Source organism: Urocampus carinirostris, chromosome 1 (assembly GCF_059441175.1).
Source record: "Urocampus carinirostris isolate Australia breed hairy pipefish chromosome 1, RoL_Ucar_1.0, whole genome shotgun sequence".
NCBI classification, from domain to species: domain Eukaryota; kingdom Metazoa; phylum Chordata; class Actinopteri; order Syngnathiformes; family Syngnathidae; genus Urocampus; species Urocampus carinirostris.
The window spans coordinates 44,879,857-44,894,446 of NC_142349.1; the positions used below are offsets into that span (position 1 = coordinate 44,879,857).

The following is a 14,590-nucleotide window of genomic DNA, read 5'->3' on the forward strand; positions in this document are numbered from 1 at the left end:
CTATGACATCCGGGCTCACATATGTGTACGCTGCTGTTGCCGTGTTGCTTTCACGAACAAGATCAATGCCTCTTGAATGGCCAGGTGATTAACTAACCTCCAGAAACCTGCTGGTATGGAGGTGCAGGCAGATCCCCCCCGTGGCTGTGCTCCAAATGGCTGCAGATACCATACAATCTGCGAGCGGCGGGCCTAGGACGCAGCCATAAAGAAGACTCGTCTGCACCCACCCGGAGGGGGGAACCAGAGCTACACTGTGGGAGTCCCGGCAGCAACGGCCTGGGTTGTGGAACCCAGAAGGGAGAGGACCCACACAGAAGGGAGAGGACGCACACAGAGGTCTGTAAGAATGCTGCTTGGGAGGGTGGGATGGCAGAGCTATGCCCTTGCACAATAGTATTGCCTTTTACACGCTGGTTAACTACTGTTAAAAGAAAATAACTCTGAAATTGTTTTAATTGATGTTGAAAATGTCAGGAAAAAATGTTAAAACGTCATATCGTCACGTCATATTGTCTAATATTAAAAAATTGTGAATATGCTTGATGGCTGTTGAGATTGTCGTGTTTGTTTTGCTGCTGTTGGTGTAGGTGGATTTGTTCAGACCGAGGACAATCGACTTTGGCCTGGACGGATCTATTGACACTAACAAAGATGTTATATAATGAAATTGTGAATATGCTTGATTGCTAAAGATTTTCGAGAAGGGTTTTTCAAACCTCACTTTGTGTTTGCTGTTAAAAACGTCATATTGGAATATAATATTGTGAATGTGCTTAATTGCTGTTGAGATTGTCATGATTGTTTTCTGTTATTAGTGTCAATAAATTTGTTCAAACCAAAAAAAATATCATCTAAACTTAAACTACTCATTAAATCGAGATTTATGTGTGTGTATGTGGCTTATAGGCTCCAAAACAACTGAACTGATTTTCATGAAATTTTACACAGTTGCATTTTTAGGCCTCCACGAGTGTCTTAAGCTCGGTTTCGTGTCAAGCCACCCCATTGAATACCAACAAAATCAATAGACATCTGCTTTCTTGTACAAGCGGCTATGGAGCTGCATGTGGCTCTTTGGTGCTCCCTAGTGGCTCCGTGGCGCTTTTTCAACCAACCAAGGCCCCAACAACCTCGCCCAAGTTAAATGCTTGACACCGCCGAGTCCAACAATGATCCATTATGCTTGTTATTCAATAAATCTTAAATCCAAACAAACACAAGGAGAGTCCTTAATTTCCTTGCCAACATGTTATTCTTATCTGGAGAAGGTCGAGCGGCACGGCAGCGCAGTGGTTAGCGCATGTGTGGCACAGTTCCAGGGTTTGGTAGGGTTACTTTTACTTGATTACTTTCAATTACTTTTGGATTACTCCAATACCAAATATGCTAATAAAAGACAAAAGAAACTATATGAATGAAATTACTAAATTTTGTGCAGGCTTGGGGAGTAACGGAATACATGGAACGGCAAAAATGATGTTGGCAAGCTGTTTGGATTTATTTTCTTTTTGTTTCTGTTTTATGTTAGTTTTGCCGGAGATCAAAGAGATCAAAGCCAGGAGAAAAAGCTTACCACGTGTTGTGAGTCATAATTTTTTTCATATTTAGTTTCTTTTGTCTTTTATTAGCATATTTGGTATTGGAGTAATCCAAAAGTAATTGAAAGTAATCAAGTTAAAGTAACCCTACCCATCCCTGCACAGTTCTGAGGTCAAGAGATCGAACCTTCCCTGTGTGGAATTTGCATGTTCTCCCTGTGCTTGCGTGGCTTTCCTCCAGGCACTCCGGTTTCCTCCCACATCCCAAATACATGCTTTTCAGGTTAATTGGCCGCTTCAAATTGTGGATTGGCCGGTCCAAATTGTCCCTAGGTGTGAATGAGCGAGCGAGTTGTCTGTCCCTGTGTGCCCTGCGATTGGCTGGCAACCAGTTCAGGGTGTCCCCTGCCCACTGCCCGATGATTGCTGGGATGGGCTCCAGCACCCCCGCGACCCTACTGAGGATACCAGCTCAGTAGCCTAGATGGTAGGGCGCCCGCTTTGAGACTGGGAGGTCGCTGGTTCGCGCCTCGGCCGAGTCATACCTAAGACTTATAACATTGGTAAAATGGCGGCGCCCTCTGTTGGCTGCGGCTGCATCGGCTCGCTACAACGGGTCAGGTGTACCGACATTTCGTTCTAACAAAGAATGACAATACAAAGGAAATTATTATTATTATTATATAAGCGGTGCAGCTGACGAGATGAGATGAGATATACTTGTAAAATGAAATGATCTGCATTTATATAGCGCTTTTCAAGTCAAGACTTCCCAAAGCGCTTTACAGTGTGATTCACATTTTCCAATAGCGGCCGTGCAGCCATGTTATTGGGGGCATTAGGGGTTCAGTGTCTTACCAAAGGACACTTCGACATGTAACACGGAGGAGCCGGGATTCAAACTGCGATATCTTGATCCCAAGACGAGTGCTCTACCTCCTGAGCCACTGCCGCCCCACTTGTCATGATTATATTTAAAAAAATGTTTTTATTTTAAAATGTCCTTTTCAAATTAATCATTAGGAAAAGTGTGTTGTTCTAAAAGTTAAAAACGATGTGTAATTCAATTATGATGACATTTAGATTTTTGTTAAAAGGCTACTTATATCACGAGGTCGTTTTCTGTTTATTGAATGCTTGTGATATGCTGTTTTTTATCGAATTTTCTTTTTTTATTAATTGAATAAGGGCACCCTTGGGCTTCCATAGCAATATCTAGTGGTCAAATAATACACAGTGCCCCTTTAAATTCCGTGCTACCGAGCTGTGCTCAATTCTGAAATTAAACAAAGAAAACAATTCGTCTGTGTTTGTATGTATTTCGCATAGGACATAGGAGAAAGGATGCTTAGTAGAACGTTGTATCTATTTGGGAGGGGAATGTAAGATTGGACTAAATTTGTGATGGATTAATAGAAATCATGCGTCGTAACGGTAATTTACTATTTTAAAAAACTAATGCTGTGTTGTAATTTTGGAACCATTGAAGTGCATAGCAATTATATTGCGCGCGACCTGATGCGTGCGTGATCGATGACTGACGCAGCTGTCGCGCACGCGTATGCCGCCTCACGTCCATGTTATGTTGGTGGACGCAGGAGGCTAACTGCTAACGGCTAGTGTGGCCCCTTGTCGTCTTCTCCCGTCTTGTCGTTCCTGTTGAGGTTCGCAGGACGGGCTGACATGACATTGACTCGCCGCCTCAACGGGCGGCCGCCGAAAGCCGTGGAGGTAGCAGGTGCAGCTCTTCTCTAAACCCAAATAAGCTAAGCTAACGTTAGCCCGTGACGATGAGCGACGAAATGTCTCCTGACTTTGTGTTGATGCGCCTCCTCGTATCGGCGGCCGAGTACGACCACCTGGAACACCTGGATCGACAGCCCGATCACGTCACACCCGGAAAAGCCGGTCTGGTTCTCGGCCACTTCGATGTGGATTCTGTCGGTTCACCGCCGGGCCTCGGCTCAGCGTCCCCGCACTATAGCTCGCCTCTCCCTGGCAAAGGCGAACAAGAAGGCCAGCTGCTCTTGACGGAGGTCCCCCCAGGGTCCAAGGAGGAGAAAGCCTTGGACTTTTCCGGGTCTGGGCGGCCTGGCTCAAGGGCTCAGTTGATGGTTTTCGGGAATCGGATGTTGGACTTTGGTTTAGAGACATCATCTTTGGAGGAGAAGGAGACACGGTGGGTAGACTCTCCTCAGTTGGTATCTGGTTCGACTGAGAGTACAGTGGAGCGAGACGTCCACAGTGTCACTTCTTTGGAGGATAACCACCCTCTCGATAAATGGCCACAACTGAATTGTGGTGCCAGCGATGAGGAGATGGTCCTGGCTCTGAACCCAAGACCAGATCAGGCAGGAATTGGGGAGGGCGTTGCAAATGTGGCACCCTCTGTTTCACGTTGCTCCTGTCTTTTGGCCACAGGCGGTTTGCCAACAGGTGAGGATCCAAGTGAGACCAGCGATGCCCTGCTAGTCCTGGAAGGCTTAGATTCAAATGAGGATGTCAGGGAGTTTGGTTCTTGTGTGAGGGATCGGTCTGTGTTCTCCAGTGGAACCCTCAGCGGTTTGATGCAACAGGTCCACAGACTGGCTGGGGAAGCAGGGGTCTGCACCCATCAGACATGGCGAACACCTACTGTAACTAATGGAGCCTCTGGATCCCAACGTATCCAGACTATTAGCTGTCTTCAATCACTCCCCACTGGGCCCCCATCCTCTCCCCCAGAACTGCGCCGTCGTCAGCAACACCTTTCCCGCTCCCAACCCCAGAGCCGGGCCGCCACCCCCAAACTGGGCTCAGCCACGGGTGGCCGCTCAACCTCCCCTTTGGTGGTCTTGGAAGGGGACCTATCAGGCGGGGACAGGATATCCAGGGGGAAGTCCAGAAAAGGAGGGTCCTTAAAGGTGCGTCTGAGTAAACTGTTTCGGACCAAGAGCTCATGTGGTGGACCTGGGGGAATTCTTGACAAGAGGCCATCCCTTGCCTCGTCCACCTCATCAGGGGGAAGTCTGGTGGATGTGTGGGGAGCCTCCAGGTTGTGGGGGTCCACTTGCAGCAACATGGAGGATGGCACAAGGTAGGAGATTGAATTGGGTGGCTGCTTTTGTGATGGTATAATGATCATTTCCTCTTTGCCAGGCTGCAGACATCCGCATGCACTCCTTTCACTGGTGAGCACACCTGACATGCTAAATGTAGCATGATTAGCATTCCTCATTAAGTTCTAAACCTTTTATAGAAGTCATGTTTACATACTCCACTTTCTCTTCTCTATTTTTCTATGAAGGTGAGACAGTCTCTCTGGTGGATGTGGAGATTTCTCGGAGGAACTGTCTTCATCCTCCGACTCCTCCCCCACCACCGAGACGGAGCCTCAGTCTGCTCGGTACCATTTCTTCTTATATTTGATTGTGTCACCTTTTCTACTTCAAGCTCTACTTCTTTTTACTAAAAATTATAAATATTTTTGGGTTTAATTGGCAAATATATATCAAATGATTTAAGTTATGCCTTCATATCTTCGTTTCTCTCTCTCTCTTTCAGATGATTTGGGGGGCCCCCCTCTTCCCCGAATTCCATTGTCTGAGTGCGTTACCGGGGTTTCCATGCAATCCCTGCCCCTCCAACCAATCGGTGCACCCCTCTCCTTGAGCACTATCCAGCACAGCCTCAGTCTGAATGGTTGGTCAATTCCAAGTTTGATTAGAGCAGTGCCAAAACACACTTTCTCAATTGAAAAAAACTGCTAAAGCACACCATATGGCTTCAATATAATTTTTATCATTCACTTTCTCAATTCAAGATAGAATGTAATTTTAAATATATTTGAAATTCACAATGTTACTTGCCCGTGAAACATGTTTACACTATTATTTTAACTTGAATTTAATGAAAGTAAGAAAAATCATGTGTGAATCAAAATTGGATACCGGACAAGGTCTCAATGCACACTAGTGTCCCACATACCACTGGTTGAGAAACACTGAATTTGAACAATAATTTGTTGTAACACGCGTAAACTCTTGTGTAAGTGTAGCATAGTGTACTTTTTTTTACTCTTGTCATTGTAGTAAATTATTGTTGAGCAGAGTAATTATAAAAAAAATCTCATAAATTGCCTTTTTAAATGTGGTTGTCAAAAAATGCCCGCTTTAAAGCACTCCATTTGACTAGATTGTTGACAGGCCTAGCTTTCCTCCGACTCTTTCTCACTGATCGTCTCGACCTCTCTCCTCAGACTCGTTCTTAAGGGGGCTACCTAGACCCATTCCACTTCGAGTTGATGCCCCGCATCCACCAGCACCTCGTGTGATGCCTCGCCGCCCTCTCAAGCGTCCCGATGCCGGAAATTTTGCTAGCAGCCTCAGAGAGCTGGAAAAGGTTGGCTAAATGTCTGTTGTCTCTGATGAGACATTATATTACTTTGTATGTTTACTCGTTGCGCAGTGCGGCTGGTACTGGGGTCCCATGACGTGGGAAGATGCCGAGATGAAGCTGAAGAGCAAAGCGGACGGCTCCTTTCTGGTGCGGGACAGCTCAGACCCCCGCTACATACTTAGTCTCAGCTTCAGGTCGCAGGGAGTCACTCACCACACGCGCATGGAGCACTACCGAGGTAAAGCACGCTGGCGAATCACAGTTGGTGCTGCTGTCTGACGGCTGGCGTCTGTCTCCTTAGGGACCTTCAGTCTATGGTGTCACCCCAAGTTTGAAGATCGCTGCCATTCAGTAGTGGAGTTTATTGAGCGGGCCATCATGCACTCCAAAAATGGAAAGTTCCTGTACTTCCTACGCTCCAGAGTCCCAGGTAGACCACCACCTGGGTTGAATACATCCATTATATTTATTCGTGTATAAAACACATTTTTTGTTTATCTATAATAAGTGTGGGTGTGCGTTATACACTGAGGCTGGGGTGACGGTATATTACTGTTTTTGCGCAATGATTTATCAGTCGAAGATAAAGCTGACCACAATTGCAAAACATTGTTTTCACTTCCTTTTAATGCCAGGCTGCATCGCCTCAACATTTGTCCCTTGCAATGATTAGTTTGAGCAGAAGAAAAGTGAATGAAGTTTAATTCCAATTTTTAATCAAAAATCAGGGGTGTGCATTACACATGAGTCCGCAATACACTTGAATAAACAGGGTTTATCTATGGTGACACCCAGTCAAATTTAGCATAAAGTTAGGTAGTCTGTATTGATTTAAGACTAAAAAGGGAAAACACTTTACTGCTGAAATATATAATTCTATTTATCAATATATAGCAGAGGAAGTCTAAAGGGATTTGCAATATTGCTGATTTATGATCACAATATTTCTACTTCACATTCGGAATTTAATGAGATGTTTAGCACACTCCCAGTTTCTTAAAATAATATTGTTGCTAGCGAGTCAAGTCATGTTTATTTGTATAGCCCCTAATCACAATAAGTCTCAAAGGGATGCACAGACTACCATTACACGATCCCCTGATCTAAAACCTACATGAGGGCAAGGAAAAACTCAAAACATCTGCATGAGGAAAATGAAGAAACCTTGAGAATGGTAATCCCCCTTCCTGAAGTGAAGAGAAAAAAAGAACCTCACACTATGTAAAATCCATGTCAACCTATTGAATACGTTTTGATTTGACCAAGAAATGACTGTTACAATTATGTAAAAAGCAAATATGAAATGTTATGAGTTGAAATGATTGATAAAACAATCATCCAAAGTTACTTTGGAGGCGGGTCTCCTAAAAAATTCAGCTTCAACCCAGTCTGCCTTTTTTTCTCTTCCATGATTTGTTGATATTAGGGCTGCAACTAACAACTATTTCAATAGTAGACTACCGACTATAGTAATCTGATAATTATTATTTTTTTGTTAAATTTAGTATAAAGTTGAATTAATTGTGTGGCAAATGAAAATCAACGCAGAAAAATTGGTACAATGGTCTTTTACTGAACATATTGCAAATTCTTACAAAAAAAATGATTTAAAAAAAAAAAAAAGCCCTGTTTAACACCAATTAGGCAAGGTGCTCGGTCATTAAATAAAAATCTATAAATCCATTTTTATTGAGAGGAAAATAAATAAATAAAATCAAGTAAACCCTTTTTAATCCGTGTAAACCAAGAACAGGATCATTCGCAGCAGTAGAACAGTTAGATAAAACATATATTATGTGCAAAGTCTGTAACAAAAGTACTTAACGATTCTCAACAGTTTGAATTCAAACGGTTTTAACCACTGAAATTTGTCAAGTTTAAGGTTTTAACAATTGATGTTGTTCTTTGGACTGCATGCATTTTATTTCAAATGCATTTGTCAAGCACAGTTTGGCATAACACTCAAGATCTCTTCTCGCAAAATATACGCAAATAAAATGTTCAATGCATGTCATCAAAACTGTACTGGCTTGAATGTTACTTGAATCTTACAGAGGCGAGTCAGACTTCATTTGGTTCAAGTGCAAGTAGTCTATTTACTGGCCGTATTCAGACTAAAGACTAAAAGTTTTGGTACATGTACTTAAATTTGACTGCCTTTTGCTCACCTAACTATTTATGTTACAGCTAGAGCCAGAGACGCTATTGCGCATGAGCTCTCAGCAGAGATTACATTCATGTAGCGATGCCTCACTCTGTTAAAAAAAAACAGAAAAAATCAGGCGACAATAGTTGACAAAGGAATGTTTTACTCAGATGTTAAAATAGTATATCACAATTTTTAGCAATTATCGTTCAATGGACAAATAACGTCGAATTCATTTGTTCAGCATTCAATGCGATTGGAATTGATCCTGGATCTCTGCGGAAAGGGCGCCGGACCCTAACCATTAAGCCACTGCAGATGGAAAAGGCGTTAGATTTTTTTCCTCATCAACACACTATTTTTACCCACGGTGCAAAGTTGTACAACATTGTAAAGAAGCATTATGGGAAGGAATTCATCTAAAGCAACGTTGTACAACGTGGTACAGTGAGTCAAAATAGTGTCATGATGACATGAAATCTAATTTCTTCATCCTATTTCATAGAAATCCCTAGTAATCTTGTGATTACACATTGGAATTGGGCTTTTTATTATCGTTATTACTAATGTAATTATGGGGCCGGGCCCAACAAAATTTTCACCTTTTGATTCGGTCATCGCAAAATTTCTATTCTATGTTGTCGTTTATAACAATGCCCATGCTCCAGCCAGAAATGGAACATGCTTCTTCCCTGCATGGTCCTCACAGACCTGCTTTTTTGCACTCTACTCGCTGTAACTTTTGAGTACCGTAAATTCCGGACTATAGAGCGCACCTGATTATAAGCCGCACCCACCACATTTTAAGAGGAAAACCGATTTTGTACTTACACAAGCCGCATCTGTATATAAGCCGCATGCGCCCACATTATAACATGTGACACAATCACAAAATTGGCCCAAACCCGGCTTTGAGTCCCGCGTATGTAACTGAATATGAAGTACACAGTCCAACAACCACAGCCGGCAAAATGAACAGAAAATGATACCGGTACCTAATGTTTGATGCAGACCTGCAGAGTCCGAGTACCCGTTGAAACTAATCCAGGGAAAAAAAGTTTATATTTCCAAAGGTAAGGGTGGGAAAAATATATATCCACTATTGTCCGCTGCAAAAACAGGTTTCACTCACCTTTACCCCACTTCCCGTCAGCCCGTGTTTGCTCCGCCCCTCCTTTTTAATTCGCAAAACATATCAGAATAAGTGTCTCAAATAAATACATTACAAAAATATACAGGTGCAAATACATATTATACATCGGTTACACATATTTACAAAGAATGACGGTACACCAAGAGAGTTTTCAAAGATTTAATTATAATATTATAACTTTCATCCCAAACCGTTTCTGTGAATGGTAGCAAAACGCTACTAGGAACACGCTCGCTACACAGTAAACGGGTCTGTTAAAAAAATCATACCGTACTTGCAGAAACCACGGTAAACCGTCCTCATCTTCCTCCTTATAACTGACGTCATCAAAGTCGTCTTCCCCAGTATGGGAAAGAGACTTTGTCACATAGACGTCGTCCCACGCTCCCTTGTTCAAAAACACGCTAGCAACACGCTCGCAAAGTGAAGTTTACGTGCAGTAGCTCTGTTTCCTTCTCTATCGGACTGCTCGTTTGCTTTTAGCTTGAAAGCTACGTCATGTGCCTTTCTTTTTGCAATTTGCATGATGAGGATATGTCTACGCTAATTTAATTTGTGCAGCAGCTAAGAAGTTGCAGTCTTTCTCGGCGCATATATTCCCCCGGTCTAAATCTTACCTTTTGTACTCGAGCGCCGCTGGCGGCTGTTAGAAAAATTACATAAATTGGCCTCATCACTGAATAAGCCGCAGGGTTGAAGGTTTGGGAAAAAAGTAGCGGCTTATAGTCCTGAATTTACGGTATATCAAAAATGTTTAGATTGGTTATTGCTTTCTCAATTCTACAGTCAAATCTGCCACATCCAATATAGTAGACACACTTGGGTATCCCAGCCAAGCTGAGATTCCTTTTGGTGTTACAAATCGGCGTCCCAAACTGCCTTTGCTTACCTAACTATTTTTGTTCAAGGCTTGCCGCCTACGCCAGTGCAACTTCTGTATCCCGTCTCCCGCCTGAGCAGCATCAAGTCACTGCAGCACCTTTGTCGCTTCTGCATTCGCCAGTTGGTGCGCGTGGACCACATTCAAGAGCTCCCGTTGCCCACGTCAGGCTCCTCCCACCACTGCCAGTGCACAACTTCATTGCGGTGTCAGAGGATTCATTGAACTTTTGTGTCTTCTTTTTCACAGTCCGCTGATTGCTTATCTGCGCAAGTTTTACTACTACGACCCTGAGGAGGAAGTCAGCCCCGGCAAGGAGACCGCCGATGCACAAACGTAACTCACTGGTACACTGACCAAGGTGAGTCCAACCTTTCAAAGTATATCGTGTAAGGCTGCAAGTAATGACTTTTTAAATAATCAACTAGTCACCAACTATTATGACGATGAGTCGGATAATCGGACAGTTACTAATTAATTCTTTAGCATGAAGTTGATTTGTATGTGGCGTATGAAAACAGGTACACTGAAACATATACCTTTTATTAATCACACTGCGGATCAGTAAAAAAGCCAAATAAAAATCCACCATCTAAAAAAAATTAGGCACGGTGCTCTGTCAGTGGAGACATAAATCCATTAATAAACCTCTGTCCATTTTGGGGGACTGCATGCATCAGACTGCATGCATATGATGCATGCATTCAAAGAGCTTTGTTGGGTACAGTCTGGCATTGAGCTCAAGCTCTCTTTTATAGCCAAATATACGTGTATAAAATGTACAATGCATGTCATCTTACTTTGAATAATTCACATTAGAGGTGAACACTATATTTTTGGGGCAGCACGGCGGCGCAGTGGTTAGCGCGGCACAGTTCATGTCATGGGAACCTGTCGTGGGTTCAAATCCAGCTCCAGACTTCCTGTGCGGAGTTTGTATGTTCCCTGTGCTTGCGTGGGTTTCCTCCGGGCACTCCGGTTTCCTCCCACATTCCAAAGACATGCATTTCAGGTGAATTGGCCGGTCCAAATTGTCCCTAGGTGTGAATGAGCGAATGAGTTGTCTGTCCCTGTGTGCCCTGCGATTGGCTGGCAACCAGTTCAGGGTGTCCCCTGCCCACTGCCCGGAGATGGCTGGGATGGGCTCCAGCCCCCCCGCGACCCTAATGAGGATAAGCGGTACGGCTGATGAGATGAGACTATATTTTTGTATTTAATTTTTTTTATATCGTATATTTTTTGCCAACTTTAGTGCAACTATAATTTTGTTGTAGAAATACAGTGATAATAAAGATGATTCTGATTCACACGTAATTTTTTAACCGTGCATCACCTATCCACTGCCATGACACGCAAGGTCTGCTTTGCAAACTTTGTAAGTACAGACGCTCCCCTACTTACGACCATTCGAATACGTAAAACGTTACATACGAACATTTTATTTGGGATGACGAAAAATATCCAGACATTGCTGTAAGTTAGATTTTGTATTGTGTCTACCTTTTTCCAAGTAGAGGATATTACTGTAGTGCTTCTTTCTGCCGCTACCGGCGTGTGGCGCTGTGAGAGGTCAACCAACCAGCATCCACCCGGAAGTAAAAAATATCCACTTCCTTTTCCTACTTTGCTCATAATCTCACCGCTGCCATTAATGTAGCGTGTGGGTAATGGATTGCTCCTCGTTCATGAAAAAATACTCCGAAACTCTTAAGCGACAACCGTAACGCCCATCTATTGTAAACACACCAAAATCTCTCCAAAACTAAACTCTCGCGCTCCCTTACACTCTCGCACCAACTCTCGCGACATTTGAAACATATACGCAAGTCTCGCCCAACTGACATCATTCATGCGCACCTCAAATTGTACGCCTACACTCTCTCCTGCGCGCTTACAATTTTGACATGTTTAATGTTTAATATTTCGTGCATCCATTCAATATGGTTGGTGGAAAGGAGAGGCGAGCCATTTCTTTTGAAATGAAAGTGGAATAAGAAAGCTTGATGCGGTTGAGAAAATGGTCGGACCGTTATTTTTTTTTTTTTACCACTGAGGAGGACCTCCTGAAGCGCATCTAAGTTTATTTATCTTTATAGAGCATATTATTTTATGAAATGGGTATTTTTTTCGCACAAAACATAAAGGTTACTTTTCCAAGCCTTAAGCATACTTATATAAACCTTAAACATACAAAATATAGCACTGAAGCAACTTACAAACGATCGTTTGTACAATCGGGCAGCGTCTAGTCTTTTTATTGGCTGTATCGAAGTAAAAATGCTTGCTAACTTTAGAAGTTTTGAAACACGTAGTTGATAAATTAGCCATTTCTGTGTTTATTTTACCGCTCGGGACAAAGATGCTATTAGCTAATACACATGTGTTATTCTCAGCAGAGATTATATTCACGTAGAGATGCCTCTCTCTGTTGTAAAAACGTGTCTGGCAAAAATAATCGTCAATGAAATTCATTTTTGACTATTTCTCTTATCTAATTTTGTGGCCCTACTCTAGTTTAATTTTAGTGTGCTCCTCAATCCCGGTAAAAGTCAATATCACATTAAAATGTCATTTCTAATTAAGAAGCATCAATGCAATTCAAATTTGAAATGCAAGAGGTAGATTTGTAATTCCATTTGAGCTATGATGTAACATACCAAGGTAGTTAGCTAAATTGCAGCTTTGCAATTATTGTCATCAGTCAAAGGAGCTTTACGGAATTAGGAACTTTTTTACCTGCCGTCGCCATCTCCCTGTTTGTTGCATCATTGCAGCCTCAATAAGCCCATTCATGTTGCTCGTGCAAGTACATACACTTCTTATATGCGCTCGAATAAACTCTTCTTTGTTTTCCATTTTTTGGGGGTTTGCGTTGGCGTTTGAACTCTACCTGAAGCAGACCTATTCTTACCATTTCCCTTGTGTAAAGTGTGCAGTCACTTGACAAAGAAATAACAAAGTAACAAACTGTCTAATATCACTGTTTGGCTATTGATATAATTTCAGGTGCTGTTTTACTTTTTTTTTTAACCATCAGGTGTTTTTGTGTTTTTTGGTGTGGGGAAAAGGAGGGGACTTTTATTACTTTATTGTACATTGAATGTTGTTATACAGCACTTTGAGGGGCAACTAATTTTCTGAAAATTGCTCTCCAAATAAATTTGATATGATTTTATTTAATCAGCCAAGCACATTTTATAAATGACAAAACAATTGGAACTCAAAAGGCAAATAATTTTGACATCAACAAGTGCAACTTTTCAAACAAAATCATTAAAGCAGTAAAATATAAATGCTGTCCAGAATTTTCACATTTTCTACTTGGTCATGCCATCCTCTGGCTCAAGTCATCATTACAGCCTCTGTCAAGTTGCTTTTATGGCGCTTGCAAGTATGTACATTTCTTAGAAGTGCTTAAAAGACTATTTTTTTTCATTTCTTTGGGGGTTTGGTTTGGCGGTTGGACTGTGTTTGAAATGGTCCTTTTGTTTTTACTGTCATCATTTACATGCTACACTCACAGAAACCTATCCATCCATCCATTATCTGTACCGCTTATCCTCAGTTGGGTCGCGGGGCTACTGGAGCCTATCCCAGCTATCTTTGGGCTGTAGGCAGGGGACACCCTGAACCGGTTGCCAGCCAGTCGCAGGGCACACGGGGACAGACAATTTGGTCGCTCATTCACACCTTGGGACAATTTGGACCGGCCAATTAACCTAACATGCATGTTTTTGGAATATGGGAGGAAACCGGAGTGCCCGGAGGAAACCCATGCAAGCACGGGGCGAACATGCAAACTCCACACAGGAGGTTCGATAACAGAAAGCCAAGCGCATGAAATCACTCTTCACCCTTTCCCCCTCCGTATCAGCTTCCCAATGTGTTGCAAGTCCCGAACAGATCTGATAACAGCAGATAGGCACAGTGGAAAAATGTATAATGGCTCTTTGAACTCAGTTTGGCATCATTACAACAGTAGAGAAAATATTCTTCTTTTAACTTTTAAATGACACTCCATTTTTTTAGCTTTCTTTATTAATTGTATTTTTTTAATTTTCTTGGGCCATTTCAGGATAAACAGGAAGCTGGACAGCCAATCGACTCCTTTGCTTCAATCTGTATGCAGGCACGCTTGGATGACCAGAGCTCTTGGACAGGCTAGTGAGGTCAGCGGGATGAAAAAAAAAAGACTCCTCCTGGGTATCTGTTGCCTCCCCTGCTGGGTAGTTTGTGGCTTCCCTGAACCTTCGGAAATAATGTTGTTTACCGAACGGCAAGCAGGATTTGATGCTCCTGCATGTAAAAACGATCCCAAGCTGCTGTGTCCATCCTGGTGACTGACATCTGGGGAATTGGGCGGGGCCGGAACACCGCTGATGTCACGTGACTCGTGCTGGGACACGCCTCCATGATGATGTCATTATTGTGAGCTGTCAATAAATGTGGGCGGTGCTCCTTTGCCTGCTTCCTTTTTTGGTGTCTAAGATCAT

At 42.7% G+C, this 14,590-nt stretch overlaps 1 protein-coding gene across 2 annotated transcripts; it reads left to right on the plus strand.

Annotated features, from left to right (window-relative positions):
* Positions 1-2,840: 2,840 nt before the first annotated feature.
* LOC148374820 (suppressor of cytokine signaling 7-like) lies at positions 2,841-14,558 on the plus strand. 2 transcript variants are annotated; one of them, XM_088341176.1, is made up of 10 exons: positions 2,844-4,617; positions 4,680-4,711; positions 4,828-4,926; positions 5,085-5,222; positions 5,779-5,921; positions 5,988-6,156; positions 6,220-6,348; positions 10,126-10,261; positions 10,347-10,458; positions 14,173-14,558. In XM_088341176.1, exons 1-9 carry the CDS (start codon positions 3,332-3,334, stop codon positions 10,435-10,437), a joined length of 2,223 nt encoding a protein of 740 aa, XP_088197302.1. In that variant the 5' UTR covers positions 2,844-3,331; the 3' UTR covers positions 10,438-10,458; positions 14,173-14,558. The 2 variants fall into 2 exon arrangements, with proteins under 2 accessions (XP_088197307.1, XP_088197302.1); XM_088341181.1 differs by lacking the exon at positions 4,828-4,926 and having other exon boundaries at positions 2,841-4,617.
* The last annotated feature ends 32 nt before the right edge of the window (positions 14,559-14,590 follow it).

Excerpts from the sequence above, each read along its gene's own strand:
- LOC148374820 (XM_088341176.1), top strand. The coding sequence starts at position 3,332 with ATGAGCGACGAAATGTCTCCTGACTTTGTGTTGATGCGCCTCCTCGTA. Across the intron at positions 5,922-5,987 it reads GCCTCAGAGAGCTGGAAAAG|TGCGGCTGGTACTGGGGTCC; the intron begins GTTGGCTAAATG and ends CTCGTTGCGCAG. Across the intron at positions 6,349-10,125 it reads CCTACGCTCCAGAGTCCCAG|GCTTGCCGCCTACGCCAGTG; the intron begins GTAGACCACCAC and ends TTTTTGTTCAAG.